Source organism: Caretta caretta, chromosome 2 (assembly GCF_965140235.1).
Source record: "Caretta caretta isolate rCarCar2 chromosome 2, rCarCar1.hap1, whole genome shotgun sequence".
In the NCBI taxonomy this organism is placed as follows: domain Eukaryota; kingdom Metazoa; phylum Chordata; order Testudines; family Cheloniidae; genus Caretta; species Caretta caretta.
In genome coordinates this window covers 262757957-262781961 of record NC_134207.1, presented here as the reverse complement: position 1 = coordinate 262781961, position 24005 = coordinate 262757957, and the positions used below count along the sequence as shown (strand labels likewise).

General features: G+C 46.9%; 1 protein-coding gene across 8 annotated transcripts in view; it reads left to right on the top strand.

The window, feature by feature from the left end:
- GJC2 (gap junction protein gamma 2) overlaps window positions 1–23967 on the top strand; it is a 126851-nt gene extending 102884 nt beyond the window's left edge. For all 8 annotated transcript variants that reach the window (XM_048837384.2, XM_075126060.1, XM_075126059.1 and 5 more), the window contains one exon: window positions 15942–23967. In XM_048837384.2, the coding sequence (XP_048693341.1) occupies window positions 15962–17215 (1254 nt within the window). In that variant the 5' untranslated portion in view covers window positions 15942–15961 and the 3' untranslated portion in view covers window positions 17216–23967. The remainder of the gene's footprint in view (window positions 1–15941) is intronic.
- The last annotated feature ends 38 nt before the right edge of the window (window positions 23968–24005 follow it).

Here is a 24005-nt window from a genome sequence, read left to right as displayed (position 1 = left end):
ATTGCAGAGGTAAATAATGTCTAAGTATGAGCTGGATCAGACCACTGCTCCATCTAGTTCGGTATCCTGTCACCACCAGTGGGCAGCACTAAGTACTTTGAAGGAAGATGCAAGAAAGCCTGAAGTGGTCAATTATAACATAGCCTGCTCAGAAGGGAAGTTTCTTCCTACCCTCCCTCCATTAAAGGTTGACTGAATACGCGGAATTTATGCCTGCAAATAACTGAGCTTGTAATTTTGCCCACAATTGACCCCAAACTAGATGCTGTGTTAAAGAGCCCTTAAAATTTTAACCATTAGAGTTTAAAGAGCAGACAAAAATCATATAAGAGAGATAAGGTGGGTGAGGTGATATCTTTTATTGGACCAACTTCTGTTGGTGGAAGAGACAAGCTTTCAAGCTCAACAGAGGTCTTCTTTGGGTCTGGGAAAGGTACTCAGAGTTTTACAGCTAAATACAAGGTGGAACAGATTGTTACACATAAGTAGTTAACATATATTCTAGGGGAGTACATCTGTGTACCCTTCCCGGACCAGACCAGAACAAGAGTTCTGTTTAAACTCAAAAGCTTGTCTCTTCCACCAACAGAAGTTGGCCCTATAAAAGATATTATCTCACCCACCTTGTCCCTCTAATATCCTGGGACTGACATGGCTACAACAATGCTGCAAACAAAAATTATGTAATGAATTTGGGGTGTTTTTCCTTCTTGCTCTTGTTGTTCAACTCAGGAAATCCAGAAGTGGCATGAGTTGCTTTCTGCATTGTCACAGGATAATTTTCAGAGTAGCAGCCGTGTTAGTCTGTATCTGCAAAAAGAACAGGACTTGTGGCACCTTAGAGACGAACAAATTTATTTGAGCATAAGCTTTCGTGAGCTACAGCTCACTTCATCAGATACATTCAGTTGAAAATACAGTGGGGAGTTTTATATACATAGAGAACATGAAACAATGGGTGTTACCATGCACACTGTAACCAGAGTGATCACTTAAGGTGAGCTATTACCAGCAGGAGAGTGGGCGGGGGGGGGGGGGAGAACTTTTGTAGTGATAATCAAGGTGGGCCATTTCCAGCAGTTGACAAGAACGTCTGAGGGGGGAGGGGTGGACGGGACATAGGGAAATAGTTTTACTTTGTGTAATGACCCCCACTCCCAGTCTCTATTCAAGCCTAAATTAATGGTATCCAGTTTGCAAATTAAGCCCAATTCAGCAGTCTCTTGTTGGAGACACAGAACGCCACTAGCCATCACCTTCAGCCCCCAACTAAAACCTGTCCAACGTATCATCAAGGATCTACAACCTATCCTGAAGGACGACCCATCACTCTCACAGATCTTGGGAGACAGGCCAGTCCTTGCTTACAGACACCCCCCCAACCTGAAGCAAATACTCACCAGCAACCACACACCACACAACAGAACCACTAACCCAGGAACCTATCCTTGCAACAAAGCCCGTTGCCAACTGTGTCCACATATCTATTCAGGGGACACCATCATTTGGCCTAATCACATCAACCACCCCATCAGGGGCTCGTTCACCTGCACATCTACCAATGTGATATATGCCATCATGTGCCAGCAATGCCCCTCTGCCAGGTACATTGGTCAAACCGGACAGTCTCTACATAAAAGAATAAATGGACACAAATCAGACGTCAAGAATTATAACATTCAAAAACCAGTTGGAGAACACTTCAATCTCTCTGGTCACACGATTACAGACCTAAAAGTGGCAATTCTTCAACAAAAAAACTTCAGAAACAGACTCCAACGAGAGACTGCTGAATTGGAATTAATTTGCAAACTGGATACAATTAACTTAGGCTTGAATAGAGACTGGGAGTGGATGGGTCATTACACAAAGTAAAACTATTTCCCCATGTTTATCCCCTCCCCACCCCCCCACTGTTCCTCAGACATACTTGTCAACTGCTGGAAATGGCCCACCTTGATTATCACTACAAAAGGTTTCCCCTGCCCCGCCCCCACTCTCCTGCTGGTAATAGCTCACCTTACCTGGTCACTCTGGTTACAGTGTGTATGGTAACACCCATTGTTTCATGTTCTCTATGTATATAAATCTCCCCACTGTATTTTCCACTGAATGCATCCGATGAAGTGAGCTGTAGCTCACGAAAGCTTACGCTCAAATAAATTTGTTAGTCTCTAAGGTGCCACAAGTCCTCCTTTTCTTATCACAGGATAATGTGATAGCATTTTCTTGAGTTACAGCTTAATTACGCTTGTGTCCAACAAAAGCACTATGTAATTACCACTGCTTAGTCCTTATAAAGCACCATTTCACAGTAACTCACAACAGAGCTCTGTCCCCTACCTGTGCACACTTGTATTAGTGGAGTGTCTTGGAGCCCTAATCATGGATCGGAATTCCATTGGGCTAGGTGTTGTATAAGCACAGAACAAAAAGGCGGTCCCTGCCCCGAAGAGCTTACAATCTACCCTTTTAGGTTGGTTCACGTTCATGGCTGGAAATGCACAATTTGACCAAGAAGGCTTTTGAGAGACTTTGGGATTCAACAGCTAGACTTGTGGTGTGGGAGACAGGAGACATGGGTTCCACTCCCGTCTCTGCCCCTGACCTGTTTTGTAAACATGGGTAACTGTTTTGCCTCTTTGCCTCAGTTTCCCCAATCTGGAAAATGAGGATAACAACACTCTCCTCCTTTGTAAAGCTCTGTTGATGGAAAGTGCTAGATGATGATTATTATTAGGAGTCTTGCAGCCAGTAGGATTTTAAAGACTGGTGGGTCTGTGTTTATAAAGGGCTTATTATGTATAAAAATAGTAGCACTGGAAATTTCCATTTGACTTTACACCAGACCTCTGGACAGTAAAAGAATTTTCACTATATTTCAAGACCTGGATCTGATTGTTATCTTCTGTGGTAGAATCAAGGCTGTTTGTTGAGCGAGCAGCAGTGTTGTATTTGGCTCATATCCTAAGAAACATCAGTAGAAAAAATGGAGGAGTCTTTGCAAAGAGACAGAATTTAGATGTCAAAAAAACAAAAACAAAAAAAAACCCAAAACGTCACATTGGTCCCAATCCGACATGCACTGATTTCAAATGGTTCAGGGAAAGCTCTCATTGACTTCAATGATCCAGAACTGGGTCCTTAGAAAGGAAGACTATAGGAAAACATCAGTAATTCAGATAAAATGATAAGAGCTTTTGGAAAGCTGATTCTAGCCCAGATCTATGTACAGGGTAGGGGATGAGAATTTCAAGCCATCCCTCTGGCTAGAAAGGAATAACCAAAACCAATGGGGCCTGATTCTGCTTTCGACGGCAAACCTAGTGTGCATGAGATCAGAACTGGGTCCATCAGTTTTACTTGTATCATGTATAGCAGGATCGCTTGGTCATCTTTGGTTGAAAATGCATGGGGCAAGGCATGAAAATGCATTGTGTTCTACTGCAGGAAAACACTCAGGATTTGGCCCTTAAATACAATAGGTGAGTAAACGAAATGGGCTGGATTCATCCCTCGCATAATTCCATTGACCAGCAGCATTAATGTGCCCTACATTACAGCCAGCAGCAGCTGCATACACTGCCCCCTCCAGGCAGATGGTTCCTGGCCAGGAGTGTGAACGATCTACATGGGGGAGCTCTGCCTAAGGGGTATTGCTGGCTGAATGGGGGTATCCAAATAGGACCAAAATCCTGCATGCTTCTGAGCCCCGGCAGCTCCCATTGCCTTCAATAGGCTTTGCAGGTAGTTGGCGCTTTGTCCTGGACTCTTTCAAGACCAATATGGTCTTTAGCAGAAATGAGAAGGCAGCTGGTGGCTTTAAAAACACAAGAGTCCTCCAAAAGAAATGTGTGTGCGAGAGTCAGGGGGAAGGGCAGAAGGACATGTGTTCTGCTAAGAGATTAGAACAGTGGTCCCCAGACTTATAAGGGTTGCGCCCCTCCCCTTGCCTGTCCATGCCCTCCCCACCCCCGAGTTGGGACTGGGAGCGGGGCCGCGGCTCTTGGGGGGGAGGTGGGGACACGGCCAGGGGTAAGGAGACTGAGGCTAGGACTGCAGCTGGGGGCGGGAGCAGGGCTGGGGCTGGGGCTGGGAACAGAGCTGCAGCCAGAGGCCTCGGCTGGGGCCAGGTTTCGGGGCCTCGGCTGGGGGCGGGACCAGAGCAGAACTGGGAGTGGACTGGGTTTGGGTAGAGATCCCTCTCTGCCCCCTGTGAAGGCTGCCCCCCTCCCTCCCACAGGGGGCATGTCTCACAGGTTGGGGAGCTCTGGATTAGACAATCTTCTGATAACCTACCTGGCGCCCTTCAAGTCAATGGGAGTTTTGCCATTGACTTCTGTTTGGCATAGTTTCTTATACTGCCCTCCTCATCGCACCTCTGAGCACCTTCCAGTCATGCTTTAAGTGACATAACTCCCATCTCTTACAAATGGGTTCGTTCTTTCTCTCATCATCTCCCCAGGAGAAGTGGTGGAGTGTTCTGCCTTGGTTGGGCTTTTTGTGTTTTTATTAACATGCACACACTGCTCAGTGGAGCTAGGATTTATTTCACTCCTCGTGCTTGAGGGGCCAGAACCTGCACGGATGGAAGTGCATCTGTGACATCTGCAGGGGTGAAAGTAACGTAAAGGACTTACTGGTAGCTTTCAGAGTAACAGCCGTGTTAGTCTGTATGCGCAAAAAGAAAAGGAGGACTTGTGGCACCTTAGAGACTAACCAATTTATTTGAGCATAAGCTTTCGTGAGCTACAGCTCACTTCATCGGATGCATACTGTGGAAACTGCAGCAGACATTATATAAACAGAGACCATGAAACAATACCTCCTCCCACCCCACTCTCCTGCTGGTAATAGCTTATCTAAAGTGATCACTCTCCTTACAATGTGTATGATAATCAAGGTGGGCCATTTCCAGCACAAATCCAGGTTTTCTCGCCCCCCCCCCTTTTTTTCCCCAAAAACCACACACAAAAACTCACTCTCCTGCTGCTAATAGCTATACTCTCAGCCCAGCAGAAGAAGCTGTCCTATCTCGGGGCCTCTCCTTCTGCCCCTCCACCCCCACGAACATGATACAGTTCTGTGGTGACCTAGAATCCTATTTTCGACGTCTCCGACTCAAGAAATATTTCCAAAATACCTCTGAACAACATACTAATCCACAGAGGTCTCCCTACCAACATGACAAAAAGCAGGATTCTAGGTGGACTCCTCCTGAAGGTCGAAACAGCAGACTGGACTTCTACATAGAGTGCTTCCGCCGACATGCACGGGCTGAAATTGTGGAAAAGCAGCATCACTTGCCCCATAACCTCAGCCGTGCAGAACACAATCCCATCCACAGCCTCAGAAACAACTCTGACATAATCAAAAAGGCTGAAAAAGGAGGTGCTGTTGTCATCATGAATAGGTCGGAATATGAACAAGAGGCTGCTCGGCAGCTCTCCAAAACCACTTTCTACAAGCCATTACCCTATGATCCCACTGAGAGTTACCAAAAGCAACTACAGCATTTGCTCAAGAAACTTCCTGAAAAAGCACAAGAACAAATCCGCACAGACACACCCCTGGAACCCTGACCTGGGATATTCTATCTACTACCTAAGATCCATAAACCTGGAAATCCTGGGCGCCCCATCATCTCAGGCATTGGCACCCTGACAGCAGGATTGTCTGGCTATGTAGACTCCCTCCTCAGGCCCTACGCTACCAGCACTCCCAGCTACCTTCGAGACACCACTGACTTCCTGAGGAAACTACAATCCATCGGTGATCTTCCTGATAACACCATCCTGGCCACTATGGATGTAGAAGCCCTCTACGCCAACATTCCACACAAAGATGGACTACAAGCCGTCAGGAACACTATCCCCAATAATGTCACGGCCAACCTGGTGGCTGAACTTTGTGACTTTGTCCTTACCCATAACTATTTTACATTTGGGGACAATGTATACCTTCAGATCAGCAGCACTGCTATGGGTACCCGCATGGCCCCACAGTATGCCAACATTTTTATGGCTGAATTAGAACAACGCTTCCTCAGCTCTCGTCCCCTAACGCCCCTACTCTACTTGTGCTATATTGATGACATCTTCATCATCTAGACCCATGGAAAAGAAGCCCTTGAGGAATTCCACCATGATTTCAACAATTTCCATCTCACCATCAACCTCAGCCTGGTCCAGTCCACACAAGAGATCCACTTCCTGGACACTACAGTGCTAATAAACAATGGTCACATAAACACCACCCTATACCAGAAACCTACTGACCACTATTCCTACCTACATGTCTCCAGCTTTCACCCTGACCACACCACACGATCCATCGTCTACAGCCAAGCTCTGCGATACAACCGCATTTGCTCCAACCCCTCAGACAGAGACAAATACCTACAAGATCTCTATCAAGCATTCTTACAACTACAATACCCACCTGCAGAAGTGAAGAAACAGATTGATAGAGCCAGAAGAGTTCCCAGAAATCACCTACTACAGGAGAGGCCTAACAAAGAAAATAACAGAACGCCACTAGCCGTCACCTTCAGCCCCCAACTAAAACCCCTCCAACGCATTATTAAGGATCTACAACCTACCCTGAAGGATGACCCAACACTCTCACAAATCTTGGGAGACAGGCCAGTCCTTGCCTACAGACAGCCCCCCAACCTGAAGCAAATACTCACCAACAACCACATACCACACAACAGAACCACTAACCCAGGAACCTATCCTTGCAACAAAGCCCGTTGCCAACTGTGTCCACATATCTATTCAGGGGACACCATCACAGGGCCTAATAACATCAGCCACACTATCAGAGGCTCGTTCACCTGCACATCCACCAATGTGATATATGCCATCATGTGCCAGCAATGCCCCTCTGCCATGTACATTGGTCAAACTGGACAGTCTCTACGTAAAAGAATAAATGGACACAAATCAGATGTCAAGAATTATAACATTCATAAACAAGTCGGAGAACACTTCAATCTCTCTGGTCACGTAATTACAGACATGAAGGTCGCTATCTTAAAACAAAAAAACTTCACATCCAGACTCCAGCGAGAAACTGCTGAATTGGAATTCATTTGCAAATTGGATACTATTAATTTAGGCTTAAATAGAGACTGGGAGTGGCTAAGTCATTATGCAAGGTAGCCTATTTCCCCTTGTTTTTTCCTACCCCCCCCCCCGACGTTCTGGTTAAACTTGGATTTATGCTGGAAATGGCCCACCTTGATTATCATACACATTGTAAGGAGAGTGGTCAGTTTGGATGAGCTATTACCAGCAGGAGAGTGAGTCTGGGGGGGGGGGGGGTGAGAAAACCTGGATTTGTGCTGGAAATGGCTCACCTTGATTATCATGCACATTGTAGGGAGAGTGGTCACTTTGGATGAACTATTACCAGCAGGAGAGTGAGTTTGTGTGTGTATGGGGGTGGGGGTGAGAAAACCTGGATTTGTCCTGGAAATGGCCCACCTTGATTTTCATACACATTGTAAGGAGAGTGGTCACTTTGGATAAGCTATTACCAGCAGGAGAGTGAGTTTGTGTGTGTGGTTTTTGGAAAAAAAAAAGGGGGGGTGTGAGAAAACCTGGATTTGTGCTGGAAATGGCCCACCTTGATTATCATACACATTGTAAGGAGAGTGATCACTTTAGATAAGCTATTACCAGCAGGAGAGTGGGGTGGGAGGAGGTATCGTTTCATGGTCTCTGTGTATATAATGTCTTCTGCAGTTTCCACAGTATGCATCCGATGAAGTGAGCTGTAGCTCACGAAAGCTCATGCTCAAATAAATTGGCTAGTCTCTAAGGTGCCACAAGTACTCCTTTTCTTTTTACTGGTAGCTGGAGTCCTGAATGGGGGCGTGGCCTCAACCGGAAGAGGCGATTTAAAAGCCCCGGGGCTCTGGCTGGGAGATCTGGGGCCTTTAAATCACCCCGCTGCAGAGGCAGCTGGGAGCTCAGGAGTGACCGCAGAGCTCCAAGCATTTTAAATCCCTGCTGGGGCCCAGCTGCCCGAGCCCCGGGGCTCCAACAGCCAGGCTCAGGTGGAGATTTAAAGGGCCCGGTGCTCTGGCCACTGCGGGGAGACCCCGCCCGAGCCCCACTGCCGGAGCTCCGGAGGTGATTTAAAGGGCCCGGGGCTCCCTGCAGTGGCAGGAGCACCGGGCCCTTTAAATCACCGCCGGGGAAGCCAGTCCGGTCCGGCACGGCATACTGGCTCTTGCCAGTACGCCGTACCAGACCAGACCAGCTTACTTTCACCTCTGGACATCTGTGATGTCGAGCCAGGCCCAATGTGTGTGATGTGTATAGCTGCCCTGCTTTAGAATGCAAACTACATGGGTCAGGGACAGTGTCTTCCTTTGGTTCGCAGACGGTACCAAGCATGCTGATGGGGCTTGGTGCAGAGCAAGAGTAATTCATACAAACTGGATTCCTTGCAAAGCACATTTCTGTAAATGGCAGTAATGTAGTTGGGAGTCTGAAAACAGCAATCTCATTTTGCTCTCAATTTTTTTTTTTTAAAAGCAGGTTCAGAAGATCCTGATTTATAAAAAGCAAACAGAACAAACAGCTTCCCATGTTGCATCTGCAATTTGGGCCTGTCAATAATTTTGCACTATAATTATGGAGCAATTATTTGCAGGCACCAATGAAGGCATGTAGATGTTATGCCGCTCCCCTGGGTGGGTCGTCAGCGGAATGTATTGAATCTCTGGTTTGAGATGCATGGGCTGCTCCTGCCTGAGCTAAGAAACCCATCGCTGATAACTGAGGCTCTAGCTGGCTCATCAATCTCTGTCTCTGGCCCAAACACCCAGGGGGGGAAGGGGGGACACAAAGTGCCGGACCAAATGACATCTACACTGCCTCACAGTTCAGACCAAGGGGGTGTGAATAGCAGGGCACAGCAAAGTGGATGCTGTGGGCACTACTCTTGTAGAGGTCCGGAGCTTACCCTAATGAGGTGTGCTTGCAAATCAGGCAGTAATGTCTACTTGCCTTTATCTGTGTGTCTGAGTAGCTGTGCCCTGAAAAGGGAAAGTGGGGAAGCCCTATTAAAAAGAAAGCTAATGCTAACCCCAAATCTGTATAATAATAATATATTGTTCCTTCCCAGTCGTCTGCCTCTTACAATACTCACATGCTTTATGTGTGATTGCTTTATGTGTGATTCTTTAAAGGGCTTGTATTTGATTTAAACTTTCTTAAGCACCTGGTTTTCAAAGGGTTTTCAAAAGCTCCATTACTCTGGGGGAAAAAATAATCCTGCTCTTGTTTGCTTGGTTTTATGTTTCTTGGCTTGCTTACAAAACGGGCTTCAGGAATCAGAGCTGGATTCTGCAGGATGTTGAACATCCTCTAGCCCTGCAGCACCACTTGGGATCAGGTCCATAATTCATTCTTTCCTGTATCAACTGCTGACTGAGTGGCACGGGCGAGCAGGATAGTGTAGGATCGCTGTCCGTTCAGAATACGGGGAACTCTGACACACCCACTTTCTCCACTGCCCTATAGTAATGAAAATGTAACCCTTCTGCCTGTCAGAATTGGCAGCAACAAGGGCCGGGTTCGCTATCTAGGGGATCCATTCCAATAACACAATGCAAAACCGGCTCAAGCCCCAACCCAGTGACCTGGGACAAGTATATACCACCCCCGCTGGGCGCCTCCAAGGGGCAATACTTCCCCTCTCGCAAGCACATAGTCTGAGTGTAGCAAAAAGCCTTTTAATAACAGAGAGGAACAATGTGGCATTATGTTGGGGAAACACCACCAACAGGATTCATAACACAACCCATGAGCAAAAAACCCACCCCAAGCAAACTGGGGCGTGTCCTTTCCCTTTGGTTCTTGAGTCCAGCAACCCAAAATCACCCAAAGTCTCAAAAGTCCAATGACCCAAAAGTCTCTGTCCCTGGTCAGGGCAGCCCCAGAGTTCGAAAGTTTATCTGCAGAGCTTTACCTCCCAACCTGGGTGGAGATTGGGGGGGGAGGGTTAAGGGGCACCTTACGTGGTCCAAAGCTGATGGCCCCACCTCTCCATGGAGCTCCGCTCTGCCAGCCGCCCCATGAGCTGCTCTAGGCATCTGACAAACTGCTCTGCTCCACAAGCCGCTCTGCTCGCCGTCCCGCAAACTGCAATGCTCTGCCAGCCATCCTGCAAACTGCTCTGCTCCTCAAGCCGCTCCGCTCGCCGTCCCGCAAACTGCTCCACCATATATCTTCAGGCTCCTCCACTACTTAACACAATGCTCTGTGATTTCAGCTCTTAGTAAGTTTAGCTCTTTTGTGATTTCAGCTTGTAGTAGGGGAGCCTCAGTGCTGGTGCACCATTAGCCCAAAGTGAATTCAGCTCAGCAGCCTGTAACTAGACTCCTAATGGAATCAAAATTAGCTCTGATAGTCCACAGTGGAGAGAAGGAAGTGCAATTAACATGTAAGGCCCTCACCAGGGGGCCTATACCACCAACTATTAATACCTATCCCTAGCCTACCTCTCTCTCTCAATTCACAGAGTTTTGGAACCCAAGTCCTTTGCCTAGCGAGTGCTACTTAGTTGATGGCCAGTCCCTCCATCATAACAAAAGGCCAAGTACAGTTCCACTGTCCTTGATTCCCATAATCGGGGTAATAACAATTTATTCTTCCTGCCCCGATAACAGGGGGATCCCACAGCAGCCAAAGTGACCATTTGGGCAACTATGGCCTCATTCTAGGCAGGGTGGGTGTGCCTATGCAAATGAGATCAGCCCCTGAAGTTCTTTTCCACAACTTCAGTTGCCACACCTCACCACCAGATGTCAGGGTGGAGCTCATCCTGACTCTGCTTACATATAGGATCCCAAAACTCGCTGTTACCTTGCAGCCTGTTTCAAGACACTGGTCTGATGCAAGTGAAGTTAAAACCAACAGGCATGCCACCACCATAAACTGACGTCCCCAAGCTCACTGCAGCTGGTTCTGAGTACTTGCATCGTTTGATGCATGCATCCAACCATGATTATTGTTTATATTCCAGCAGTGCCTAGGTGCCCTAGTTGTGAACCAGGAGCCAACTACTCTCGGGGCTGTACAAATATAGAACACAAAGAGGGTCCCTGCCCTGAGGGATTTGCAGTGGTTGTTTACCAAGGAAATACTGTTTGAATGTAACCAGAGAAATCTATCTATGGTACTGCAGCTGGGATTTGGGGGGGAGATTGGGACTGGATGGGAGAGAAACTGGGACTGGCTGGGCAAGGAGACTGGGGACCATAGGATGGAGGGGAGACTGGGACTGGGAGCTGGAGTGGGGAGGAGAGAGGAGGCTGGGACTGGAATGGAAAGGAGATTGAGACAGAGCGGGGGAGGGAGAGGCATCTGGAATTAGTTGGGTGGGGAGGCTGGGACTGGTAGTTGTGGGGAGGGGAGGCTGGAACAGCTTGGGGAAGGAGACTGGGACTGCAGGCTGGGAGAGACTGGGTCTGGGAACCAGTGATAGAAATGTGGGAGAGAAGGAAAGACAATCCAGTGGTTAAGGTACTTGACTAGGACTTGGGAGAGCCATGTTCAATTCCCTGCTGCTTCACAGGCTTCCTGCATGACCTTTGGCACGTCACTTAGCCTCTCAATGCCTCAGTTCCCCATCTGTAAAATGGGGATGAGAACACTGTTCTGCCTCATGGGGGTGTTGTGAGGATAACAATTCTTGCATGCTCAGGTACTGCAGTGATAGGGGACATTTGAGGGGTGTGTGGGGAGGAGGAGATACAGGGACTTGGATAGCTAGCCCAGAGGGAGAGATTGGGACTGGGTAGACAAGGAGAATGAGTCTGGGGCAAGGAGCCAGGGATGGGGCAGGTGGGAGGAACAGGGCAGAAGGGGTCAGGTTTGTGGGGAACGGACAGAAGAGTCTGAGCCACTAGAGCACATGCCCTTCCAGAGCCTGGACTGGAACCCAGGTTCCTGAGTCTCCCCATTCCTCTGCTGTCAGCAATACCTGTGAAACCCACCGGCAAAGTGTGCATCTCGTCCCTCTGTGAGCCTGGTCCACACAGCGCATGACAACCTACTACGCCCTTAGCTCACATGGCAGAGCTCTGTGCGATGGATCTAAAGGTTCCAACCCTGCGGAGGGCTGGTGGGTGTCAATATGACGCCACATAATGACATTTCTGTTTTTTTCAGTTTGCATTTTAAAAAACAAAACCTGTCAAAAGAACATTATTAGGGTTGTAAAGTCAAGCACGCAAAGGTCGGGAACTGCCAGAGTTAAGGTTGCCTGTGCAACCTTATTTCAGTTCCCGCATATGCACACATTATGATACCGTCTTTAATGACATGATCACATACTGTTTTTTCCACAGGACATCTGCCTCATTCAGTGAACAGCCTGGACAGTGCCCACTTAGTGAGCAGCGCTATTCAGTATTTTGTTTTAGCCTCGTTGTTCAGTGTGCAGCCCCATGACTTATTTACCACACACTATTCAAATCCTGCTCTTATTAATTTCCTTGTGGGATTTTCTATGGTGCTCATCACTGTAGTATCCAGTGCTTCATAAACATTAATTAATTTATCTTCACAACACCTCTGGGAGGTGTGGCAGTGGTGATATCCCCATTTTACAGATGGAGGGCTGAGGCACAGAGAGATTCAGATTAAAAATGTAAATTTGGGTGAGACGATGAGGACTTGATTTTTCAGCATTATACAGCAGTTTATTTGTTCAAGGCACCGCGCCCATTGACTTCAGTTGCAACTGTGAGTGCTCAGCACTTCTGCAAATCAGACTCCAGGGTCTCAAACTGGGCTTCCAGAAAATGAGGAACACACAAGTAGAGACCATCCATGGCCTTGTCCCCTGGCCCATTGGAAGCCAGAGCCGCGCAGTGCTCACAGCCACTATGGGTAAGAGCCACCCAAGTGGTGGGGGACCCAACTCTGGGGCTGACAGAGCCTTCAGGGAGCTGCCTTGGGCAGTATGCCCCAGTGGGCGGGGACAGGCCAGGGACTGCTCTTGGGCACCTCTGCCCCCAGCCCGGGCAGGGCAGCAGCTGCTGCTCTCTCTGCTCTGCCTTCAGAATGAGGCACTCAGAGAATGGCAGTTGCTACAGGTGCCATAGATAGATTGCTCTGGTTACATTCAAACAGTATTTCCTTGGTAAGCCCCCTGCCCCCAGCACCACCCCTGGTTCTGTGGAAAATATAGTATGAGATCTTTTGATTAAAGCCTGTGTCTTAATGCATATGCACAAGAGGGCCACGTTAAGGTTACACAGGCGACCTTAATTCTGGCATCTCCTTACCTTTGACTGCTTGACTTTGCGACTTTAATAATCAGGGGGGTAGCCATGTTAGTCTGTATCCACAAAAACAACGAGGAGTACAGTGGCGCCTTAAAGACTAACAGATTTTTTGGGGCATAAGCTTTCATGGGTAAAAAACCCTTACCCACCAAAGCTTATGCCCAGATAAATCTGTTAGTCTTTAAGGTGCCACCAGACTCCTCATTGTTTTTGTCAACCTTAATGATGTTCTTTTAGTGTAGCTTTTGTGTGTGTAATGTGTACAGATACCTGCTTTCAGTGTTTATGCACCTATTGACTATCTCTTATATATTGTAATTGACTACTAGCATGTTAGGCACTCCACTGATAGAATCATAGCTCTTCAGCTGTGTCATAGGATCTGTATTGCTAACAGAGAGTCTCAGTTAGCATTTAGCTCCAGTGGTAGGGGGACCTGTGTTATTGGAGTAGGAGAATCAGATCTCTGTCCCTACGTCATCAAGTTCAAAGTACTGGTGGCAGCATAGTGACAATTGTGAGATTCCTAAATGGCCATCAGTTTGTTTATAGTATAAGGCCCTGATCCTGCAATGAATGGACAGACCTCTCAACCCACACGGAGTCCCATTGACTGAAGGGGTTTGTCCATGGGAGATCACTATAAGATCATGGCCTAAACATATCCAGCGTACTGTACTTCTTTGTGCAAATAATGGAAACTACTTACAATGAGCTTGGATATAGTGATGTAAAGTAAAACTCTTAATTGTTTCAGTCCCTTGCAATGTACAAATTAAAATTCCACTTATGCTGATTTCAGAGGAACAGCCGTGTTAGTCTGTATTCGCAAAAAGAAAAGGAGTACTTGTGGCACCTTAGAGACTAACCAATTTATTTGAGCATGAGCTTTCGTGAGCTACAGCTCACTTCATCAGATGTTTACCGTGGAAACTGCAGCAGACTTTATATACACACAGAGAATATGAAACAATACCTCCTCCCACCCCACTGTCCTGCTGGTAATAGCTTATCTAAAGTCATCAACAGGTGGGCCATTTCCAGCACAAATCCAGGTTTTCTCACCCTCCACCCCCCACACAAATTCACTCTCCTGCTGGTGCTAGCCCATCCAAAGTGACAACTCTTTACATAATCAAGTAGGGCTATTTCCTGCATAGATCAAGGTTTTCTCACATCCCCCCCACCCCCATACACACACAAACTCACTCTCCTGCTGGTAATAGCTCATCTAAACTGACCACTCTCCAAGTTTAAATCCAAGTTAAACCAGAACATCTGGGGGGGGGGGGGGTAGGAAAAAACAAGAAGAAACAGGCTACCTTGCATAATGACTTAGCCACTCCCAGTCTCTATTTAAGCCTAAATTAATAGTATCCAATTTGCAAATGAATTCCAATTCAGCAGTTTCTCGCTGGAGTCTGGATTTGAAGTTTTTTTGTTTTAAGATAGCGACCTTCATGTCTGTGATTGCGTGACCAGAGAGATTGAAGTGTTCTCCGACTGGTTTATGAATGTTATAATTCTTGACATCTGATTTGTGTCCATTTATTCTTTTACGTAGAGACTGTCCAGTTTGACCAATGTACATGGCAGAGGGGCATTGCTGGCACATGATGGCATATATCACATTGGTGGATGTGCAGGTGAACGAGCCTCTGATAGCGTGGCTGATGTTATTAGGCCCTGTGATGGTGTCCCCTGAATAGATATCTGGACAGTCTCTACGTAAAAGAATAAATGGACACAAATCAGATGTCAAGAATTATAACATTCATAAACCAGTCGGAGAACACTTCAATCTCTCTGGTCACGCAATCACAGACATGAAGGTCGCTATCTTAAAACAAAAAAACTTCAAATCCAGACTCCAGCGAGAAACTGCTGAATTGGAATTCATTTGCAAATTGGATACTATTAATTTAGGCTTAAATAGAGACTGGGAGTGGCTAAGTCATTATGCAAGGTAGCCTGTTTCTTCTTGTTTTTTCCTACCCCCCCCCCCCCAGATGTTCTGGTTTAACTTGGATTTAAACTTGGAGAGTGGTCAGTTTAGATGAGCTATTACCAGCAGGAGAGTGAGTTTGTGTGTGTATGGGGGTGGGGGGGATGTGAGAAAACCTTGATCTATGCAGGAAATAGCCCTACTTGATTATGTAAAGAGTTGTCACTTTGGATGGGCTAGCACCAGCAGGAGAGTGAATTTGTGTGGGGGGTGGAGGGTGAGAAAACCTGGATTTGTGCTGGAAATGGCCCACCTGTTGATGACTTTAGATAAGCTATTACCAGCAGGACAGTGGGGTGGGAGGAGGTATTGTTTCATATTCTCTGTGTGTATATAAAGTCTGCTGCAGTTTCCACGGTAAACATCTGATGAAGTGAGCTGTAGCTCACGAAAGCTCATGCTCAAATAAATTGGTTAGTCTCTAAGGTGCCACAAGTACTCCTTTTCTTTTCACTTATGCTGAGCCTCTCATAATAGTGATGCTGATCTCTGGAATAAAATGACTTCACTCTGATATCATCCTGCTACGTACCAATGCCACTATTATAATGAGGTCTGTTGCCATGAACAAATAGAGCTACATGAACTTATATGTTATGTTTTTTCTTCCTGCTTTTCTTGCAGGTTATAAATGATTAGCCCTTATGACCAACATGAGCTGGAGTTTTCTCACCCGCCTGCTAGAAGAAATTCACAATCACTCCACTTTTGTGGGGAAGGTCTGGCTCACCGTACTGATCGTCTTCCGTATTGTCCTGACAGCTGTCGGAGGGGAGTCCATATACTCAGATGAACAGAGCAAGTTCACATGTAACACCAAGCAGCCAGGCTGTGACAATGTCTGCTACGATGCCTTTGCACCGCTGTCACATGTCAGGTTCTGGGTCTTCCAGATCATCATGATCTCAACCCCTTCCATCATGTACCTGGGCTATGCCATCCACAGGATCGCTAGGTCCTCCGAGGAGGAGAAGAGGCTTAAGGTACTCAAGAAAAAGAAGAAGCAGTTTGCTTTGAACTGGCAGGCTGTCCGTAACTTGGAAGACCCTTTGGAAGCAGACGAAGAGGAGCCCATGATCTCCGATAACACGGTGGAAAATGAGGAGAAAGCAAAAGCAAACAAGAAGAGCAAGGAGCAGCAGAAGCACGATGGTAGGAGACGCATCCAGCAAGAAGGGCTGATGAAGATTTACGTCTTCCAGCTCCTTGCCAGAGCTTCATTTGAAGTTTGTTTCTTGGTTGGGCAGTATTTTCTCTATGGCTTTGAGGTGGAAGCGTATTTCGTCTGCAACAGAGCCCCTTGCCCTCACACTGTGGACTGCTTTGTGTCAAGGCCAACAGAGAAGACCATCTTCCTCCTGGTGATGTATGTTGTGAGCTGCCTGTGTCTGTTGCTCAACATGTGTGAAATGTTCCACTTGGGATTTGGGACCATTAGAGATGCCATTCGCAACAGAAAGATTAATAGTTTCAGGCAGCCTCCATACAACTATTCCTACTCGAAGAATATCTCCTGTCCTCCCGAGTATAACCTGGTCGTGAAATCGGAGAAGCCTGCAAAGGTTCCAAATAGCTTGTTGGCCCATGAGCAGAACTTGGCTAATGTTGCTCAAGAACAACAGTGCACAAGCCCAGACGAGAACATCCCACCAGATCTGTCCACCCTTCATAAACACTTGAGGGTGGCCCAGGAGCAGTTAGACATAGCATTCCAGAGCTACAATGCTACTCAGGCCAACATGCAGCCTTCCAGAACCAGTAGCCCACCTTCAGGTGGGACTGTGGTAGAACAGAACAGGGTCAATACTGCCCATGAGAAACAAGGTGCTAAGCCCAAAGCCAGTTCAGAAAAAGGCAGTTCTAGCAGCAAAGATGGAAAGACTTCTGTATGGATATAATTAGGTGCTTGACCGTAGCTCACAGACAGGGCAACGTAAGTAGGGGCATGGTTTTTTCCAGCATTGTCTAGAATTCAATTCACAGAGCACAGGCACAATTTGTATGTGGGAGTCAACATAGATGAAGGATGAGTTGTTTCAAACATTACATTTGAATAATGTCTTCTGGTGTGTTAACAAAAACATTCCCTTTCTTGCCTAGTCCATATTCTCTCTGGGAACCTCCATCGAGCTACACTGTATGGTGCCGCCCTCCCCGCCTCCCCGTCCCCGGCACTGCTTAGGGGCAGGAGTAACAGCCTTTCTTCTTATGTCACTCGCTAGCTGTTTGCCCAGGATGATCCACTGCCAGCTCTCTGCGACAGAGACTGGACTGACAAGCGAGCTGGCTGGTGGGAAGGGGACTCTGCTGATCATTCAGAAGAATCGTCTTGACTACCCTGAGCTGCTCCTGTCCTGCATCATGAGGCTATAGTACTGTACTTGTGTTGAGAACTGTTTAATTACTAAATGTCCTTCCTCCAATTAATTTGAATTCCTCTGTTAAAGGGGAAAATGGTGAGATGTTACATAAATGGCCACGATCCACTGGCCTGGCTCGTTTCCTGCCTGGATTCTTACATGCACTAACAAGCAGTCATTGGAGATGAACTCAACAGAGGTTGCAGCCAGGAGCTCTAACCATGCATTAACAGAACATGAAGACAGTCAGAAGCACAGTAGCCATATTTTAAAGAATGTACACCACCCTGAGTGATTAGCGTTGAGGTAAATGTTGTATCCTTTCTTTCCCCCAATCAGTGTTGAACTGCAAAGCAACCGGGATCAATTGCTACATAGCATTTGCAGTAAATTTGCATTGTAATGATGCTACAGTGTAGCATTCGTTCCAGAGCTGGTGGGAATTGCAGCAGTTAGACGTTTTTTAACACTGCTACTGCACATCTTAAGCAAAAGTGCCTTTAAGCAACCAGTAAAATGAAATTCAAAGTTTCTAATGTCTGTGTTAACTCTTGGTAGAGATCAGAAGACCAGTGCTGACAACTTTTGTTATCAAGTACTTTTGTTTTAATCAAAAGCTTAGAAATAGTTGCAGACAAATAGATCAATGCATAGTGTGTACGGCGTGTGTGTGGAGATGTATATTTAAGTATATATACACACACATACAAATATTGTGTGAGCTACAGATATATATAATGTAATATCAACCACACGATGATTTTTACAACTTCCCACCCCCACCAAAAAACCCACCAACTCAGAATGGTGGCTGATCTTCCTCTATTGGAAGTCAAATCGCCAGCCCTTGGGCCAGATCCTCAGCTGGTGTCACTTGGTTCAGCTTCATTTACTTCATCTGACCCAAGCTGAGAATCTGCCCGCTTGACTTTAATGGGGACAGGAGAGGGACCATTCACAAAAAGGCAGTTTAAGGACCAAATCCCCTTGCCTTGCTCACACGACTAGTTCCACTGGACTTGTCTACACCAGGTTATTTTGGCTAAAGTTTACCACTGGAGATACCCACAATGCAATGCTAATGCAGACCAAGTCTATGCAACATGGTGCTTAACAATGCCAGTGGCCGCTGGCACCTTGTCTGCTCTAGTTCTGCGGGAGAAAGTGAACCGATGGTGGGAGAAGTGGGGAAATCTTAAGAAAAGAAGCCCGGGCTAGACATCACCATTGACTTCCATGAGGCTATTCATGTCAGTGAGGCAAGCCGGGCTAGGACCCTAAACACAGTGTGGCTCCAACCAGAAGGGTTTCTCTTTTTCAAACACTCTGTGTAAGAAATACGTTGGCAATGTGTTTTTTTCATCATGTATCTGACTTGTACAAAACTGAGTGTGTCAGTGGCTTTGTTGGGAATGAACTCTGGTAACAAGGAGCAGAAATGTAATCCTGACCCCTGGGAACATGGCTGAGTGATTTATCGGCCTAGGTGTCACTGGACCAGCTAAAGTAAAAAAGTAAATGAATAACTGCCCCATTTTCTGCTCTGTTGCTCTCGCGGAGAGCCTGTTCCTGCCAGGTGCCTAGATGTCCTCAATTCCTACTGTGACTTTGCAGGGTGCATTCAAGAGCTTCCAGGATTAGACCCATAAATCTCAGTCCATGATAAACCTCTAAAGACTCTGAATGAGCAGAGCACTTAAAAATGTGCTTAACTTTAAGCAAGTAAGTAGCCCTATGGGCCAACTCGTGCTGAAGTGCTGTATTCAGGCAGGACCTAATAATGCACTTTCCAAAGCCCTACAACATCATCAGTGATCGTGACTGAGCAAATGATTGCTTGAAAAGGAATACAATGAGCAGCTTGTGAGAGCTTCTGGCAAAAATATTTAATATATTTTGCTTAGCCATCTATGACGTAATTTAGAGTTTGATCCTGTTCCCATTGGAGGACATCTCCTGGAAGCAGAATCTACTCTGTACGATTTTTGAAAATGAATGAGTGACTCGAAGGGACTGATCACAAACCATCAGTTCTGTTTAAAGCAGGGGTGGGCAAACTTTTTGGCCTGAGGTCCACACTGGGTTTCCAAAATTGTATGGCGGGCCGGTTAGGGGAGGCTGTGTCTCCCCAAATAGCCAGGTGTGGCCCGGCCCCTGCCTCCTATCTGACCCCCCGCGTCTCACCCCCTGACGGCTCCCCGGGGACTCCTGCCCCATCCAACCCCCCCTGTTCCCTGCCCGCTGATGACCCCCCTGGAACTCCTGCCCCATCTACCACCCCCTGCTCCCTGTCCCCTGGACCCGCCACCGCATCCAACCCCCCCCATTCCTGACTGCCCCTCTGGGACCCCTGCCCCATCCAACCCCCCTGTTCCCCACCCTCTGACTCCCCTGACCCCTATCCAACCGCCACCCCTGACCACACCCCCAAACTCCCCTGCCCTCTATCCAACCCCCCCGCCCCCTTACCATGCTGCCTGGAGCACCGGTGGCTGGCGGTGCTGCAGCCGTGCCGCCCAGAGTACCAGGTCAGTCTGTGGCTCTGCAACTGCGCTGCCCAGCTCCCCAGAGCGTGGCATGGCGTGCTGAGGGGGAGGGGGAACAGCAGGGGAGGGGCCAGGGGCTAGCCTCCCGGGTCAGGAGCTCAGGGGCCAGGCAGGAGGGTCCCACAAGCCAGATGTGGCTCATGGGCCGTAGTTTGCCCACCTCTGGTTTAAAGGAATGCAGCTTTATTCTTAAAGGGCAGGTGTAGTGGATTTCCTCAACAGGATAGGTCAGGATTACTCCATGTGTCTGTCTTAGGGAAGAACTCACTTTAGCTGTGAGTTTTGCACAAAAGGCTCCTAATATTTACAACATGGTGAGGGTGGAAGAAACATATCTGTCTGCTCCTCATGGCTGAGCCCTTTCTCTTTACTCCATGGAACGACTTTGCATTTTGCATGGAGTTAAATTATTCCTGTTAAACTTGGGCCATACCTAAAATCTAAGAGGGGTTGTTTGATAATGGTGGATTCCATTAAAAATTCAGTGTGCTGCCGATCCCTTGACTCTGGTGCATATTCTGAAGAGGAGAGATGCCGTGGTGAAGTCAGGCCCACAGCTGGCTATTGGTTTACGTATTATGCTGCCCAGGGTGGACGTTTATATTTCACATCTATGTGAATCTCCCTGGTTTAGCTTTGACCCTGTGCCCCCCATGATGACTCTGATGGAAGCTCTGAGTAGACTGAGGGTCGGATGCTGCATGTTTTTTTCCTTAGAGATGACTCACAATGCAGCAGGCCCATTGAAACGTGTCCCCCTGGAGCAGAGCAGTGACTCTCCGCTGCAAGGGGGAGTTTGGATTGTTGCTGTTATAACCAGGATAAACACACAACAGCCTCCATCCCTCAGCATTTCCTGTGTAACTCCTGATGGATTGTAATTGACCCCAGGTTTCCATTGGCCTCATCAGCTAGTCATTAATCTTCAGGGAGTGCTCTGTGTGCCTCGGTTGCTGTTGTTTAATTCAATCCTGCTTTGATTGCTGTTGCTGCACCAAGAATAGCCAGCTGGAGAAACAGAGCCAGCCCCTTGGCTCTGACTTTATTTGTAAGTGTGGCTAATGCTGAGCATTTGCCCAGGAGGCAGAGAAACAAGCTTTAAATCAGACATCTCAGAGTCCATCACATGAGCTCGGTCTAATAAATGTATAATCGGCCCTTATTGTTTATTATATTAGGAAGGGATGCACAACCTCTTTGGGTCTGTGAGGGCCATTGCAGCCACCATCCCTGGGGCTAAGGACTGTCAGCGATTGCAGGATTTTGCTGTTAATACTCTCTCGTTGGTTCTAGTATAACCTCCTTTCTGAGTGGTCTATAGTTATAATCTCTTATCACCCACTCCTAATGCTGTACAAAGAGATAACTAACCCGCAACACACCTATTATTAACCCCACTTTATCCAGCATGGTTAAGACACTTACCCAAGGCATCCAGCGGGTCAGTGTCAGAGAGAGGATTAGACTGCAGCAGTTCAAGCCCCATGTTCAACCTCTTGACTCCAGTTCACTGTTTTAGGCAGCCCAATATGTGGCATACAGGTTTTCCATGTAGAAACATTTTCTGTTCCAAGATGATTGTGTCGGGCGTTTGGTTTGGTTTCCTGGTGTCACTTGCTGTGGTGAAAAGCAGATGACTTGAGAGCCATGAATGAGGACTTGCTTGTGATGCCTTGTTAAAAAGGGAGTGAGTTAAAGATGGGATTTCAGAAGCCTCTCTGAATTTCCTGACCCTTCTAGGTAGCCTATGCCAGGTTCTTAGTGTTACCATGGGTGATTAATGATCTGTATTTCTGCTGGAGGGACACCAAATTAACACCCAAACTGTAGGGAAGTTGGGCACTCGGTACCTATTGAATGTCTCATTGTGTGATTCTCCTTACCCCACATTCTACAACGTGAGCTTAACGGGTCAGATGATGGTTGCGAGCATGTCAGGGTTGTACACAATAGTCCAAATTCTGTCCTGATTAATTCGCTACCCCAGTCAAGTGAACCCATACGATCAGCAAAATTGCATGGGACATAAGATGGGGCAGAACGTAACCCAATGTTTTCCATATACCCCAATGCATCTGCATTGCAGTGTTGAACAGCATGCCTGCATGGCTAGGCAGTGGCAATGTGATAATAGTAGACTGCAGAATCCTGGCCCCATTCAAGTCAATAGGAGTCTTGCCAGTGACTTCAACGGCGGAGCATTTCACCCATAAAAGTTAGAGTCGGGAAAGAGCTATGAAGTCACATCTGGTCCAGCCCCACAGGGGCCAGTACTAGCTCATTTCTTGCAGCATATTGTCCAGGGCTCTGTCCAGTCTCATGTTAACTTATCAAAGACCCGGGCATGGGGCTTCCACCACTTCCCTTGAGAGAATATGTCACTGTCTTAGAGCATTCGTGATTAGGAGATTTTTTTTTCCTGCTATTCAGCCTGTAAGGCAGGCGTGACCGAGTGGTTGGTGATAAAACTGAATCAAGAGACCTGTGTTCTGTTCCCCACCATGGTACTGATAATCTCTGTGACCTTGGTTGAGTCACTTACCCTCTGTTTCCTTATCTGTAACATGGGGCTGATAACGTTTACCCCCCTTGGTAAAGCACCTTGAGACCTGCAGGTGAGAAGACCCGCTCTGTGTTGCACCTCTGCAGAGCTTCTCTACCCTCCAGCAGCCTTTGGGATGACCCGTGACCCAAAAATCTCTGTGGCACTCAGTGCTATGGAGGATTCCCTTTCAACTCTCAACCAGCACAGCAAGAGTCCCACACTGGGTAGCCTAGGCACACTTATAGCTGCTCTTACACTAGGGGAATTCTTCCCCAGCCCCTTTGACTCAATTACAGCCCTTATTTGCCATGGGAGCAGCATGCAGGATCCAAAGCAAGGGACAGAATTGACCCGGAGAAATGTACATTAGTATTATTATGTTATGTTGCTGAATGCCCTCCCATTACTCCTTTCAGATCCCTCGGGGCCGTCCCAAGCAGTTCTCCCTCTTTTGTTGGTTATACCCTCTAAGGCCTTCAGAGGTCATCATTGCACCAGGCTATCGGGATTTAATACTGCCTCGTAAATGAATCTGTGCCGCTCTCAAAAAAGAAATCCCATTTTTTTATGGGAAGGAGAAATATTAGGAGGCACAATAAACATAACCATCTTAAGCAATATGGCAAAAAGTCGGGTCCCAGATTAGGTAAAAATCCATCAGGAGCTAACCGTCTGACTGCTCATACAATTGTAACTAATTCACATGCAGCATCCTTCCTGAAAGAGATCACTATATGGTATGTGTTTAATGCTTCGCTTCTTTTACCGGTTAGTCATTTCATTTACAGAGCAGATGGGTTGAGTTGTGTAGTTTGTTTAATCCTAAATGCTGAATATATTCACTAAACCATGTCAGATAAAGTGCTCATCTTTTTTATTCAGGGCCTGGAATGTCCCAGGTAGAAGCCAAATTACCTTGTTGCTTGCATTCCATTCCACTGGAAAATACTTGAACTTAACTAAAGGCCATAACAAATCTGTGCGGTCACAGAGTTTCTGGGGGGGTTTGTATTAACTGTATTTGTATTTGAAACTTTTTGTGTATGAAATTGAACCTGTAAATATTTTTCAGTGTAAATGTTACATCTGGAATGTAGTTAGAATGTTACACATATTTGTCAACAAAACAAACCCCAGCTCTTTGGATATTCAATTTCCAATACTAATAAAATGGAATAAACCATATATTGTTTACAGTATGCAAAGTGTGTGGTATATTTATATGGCAAGGATCACT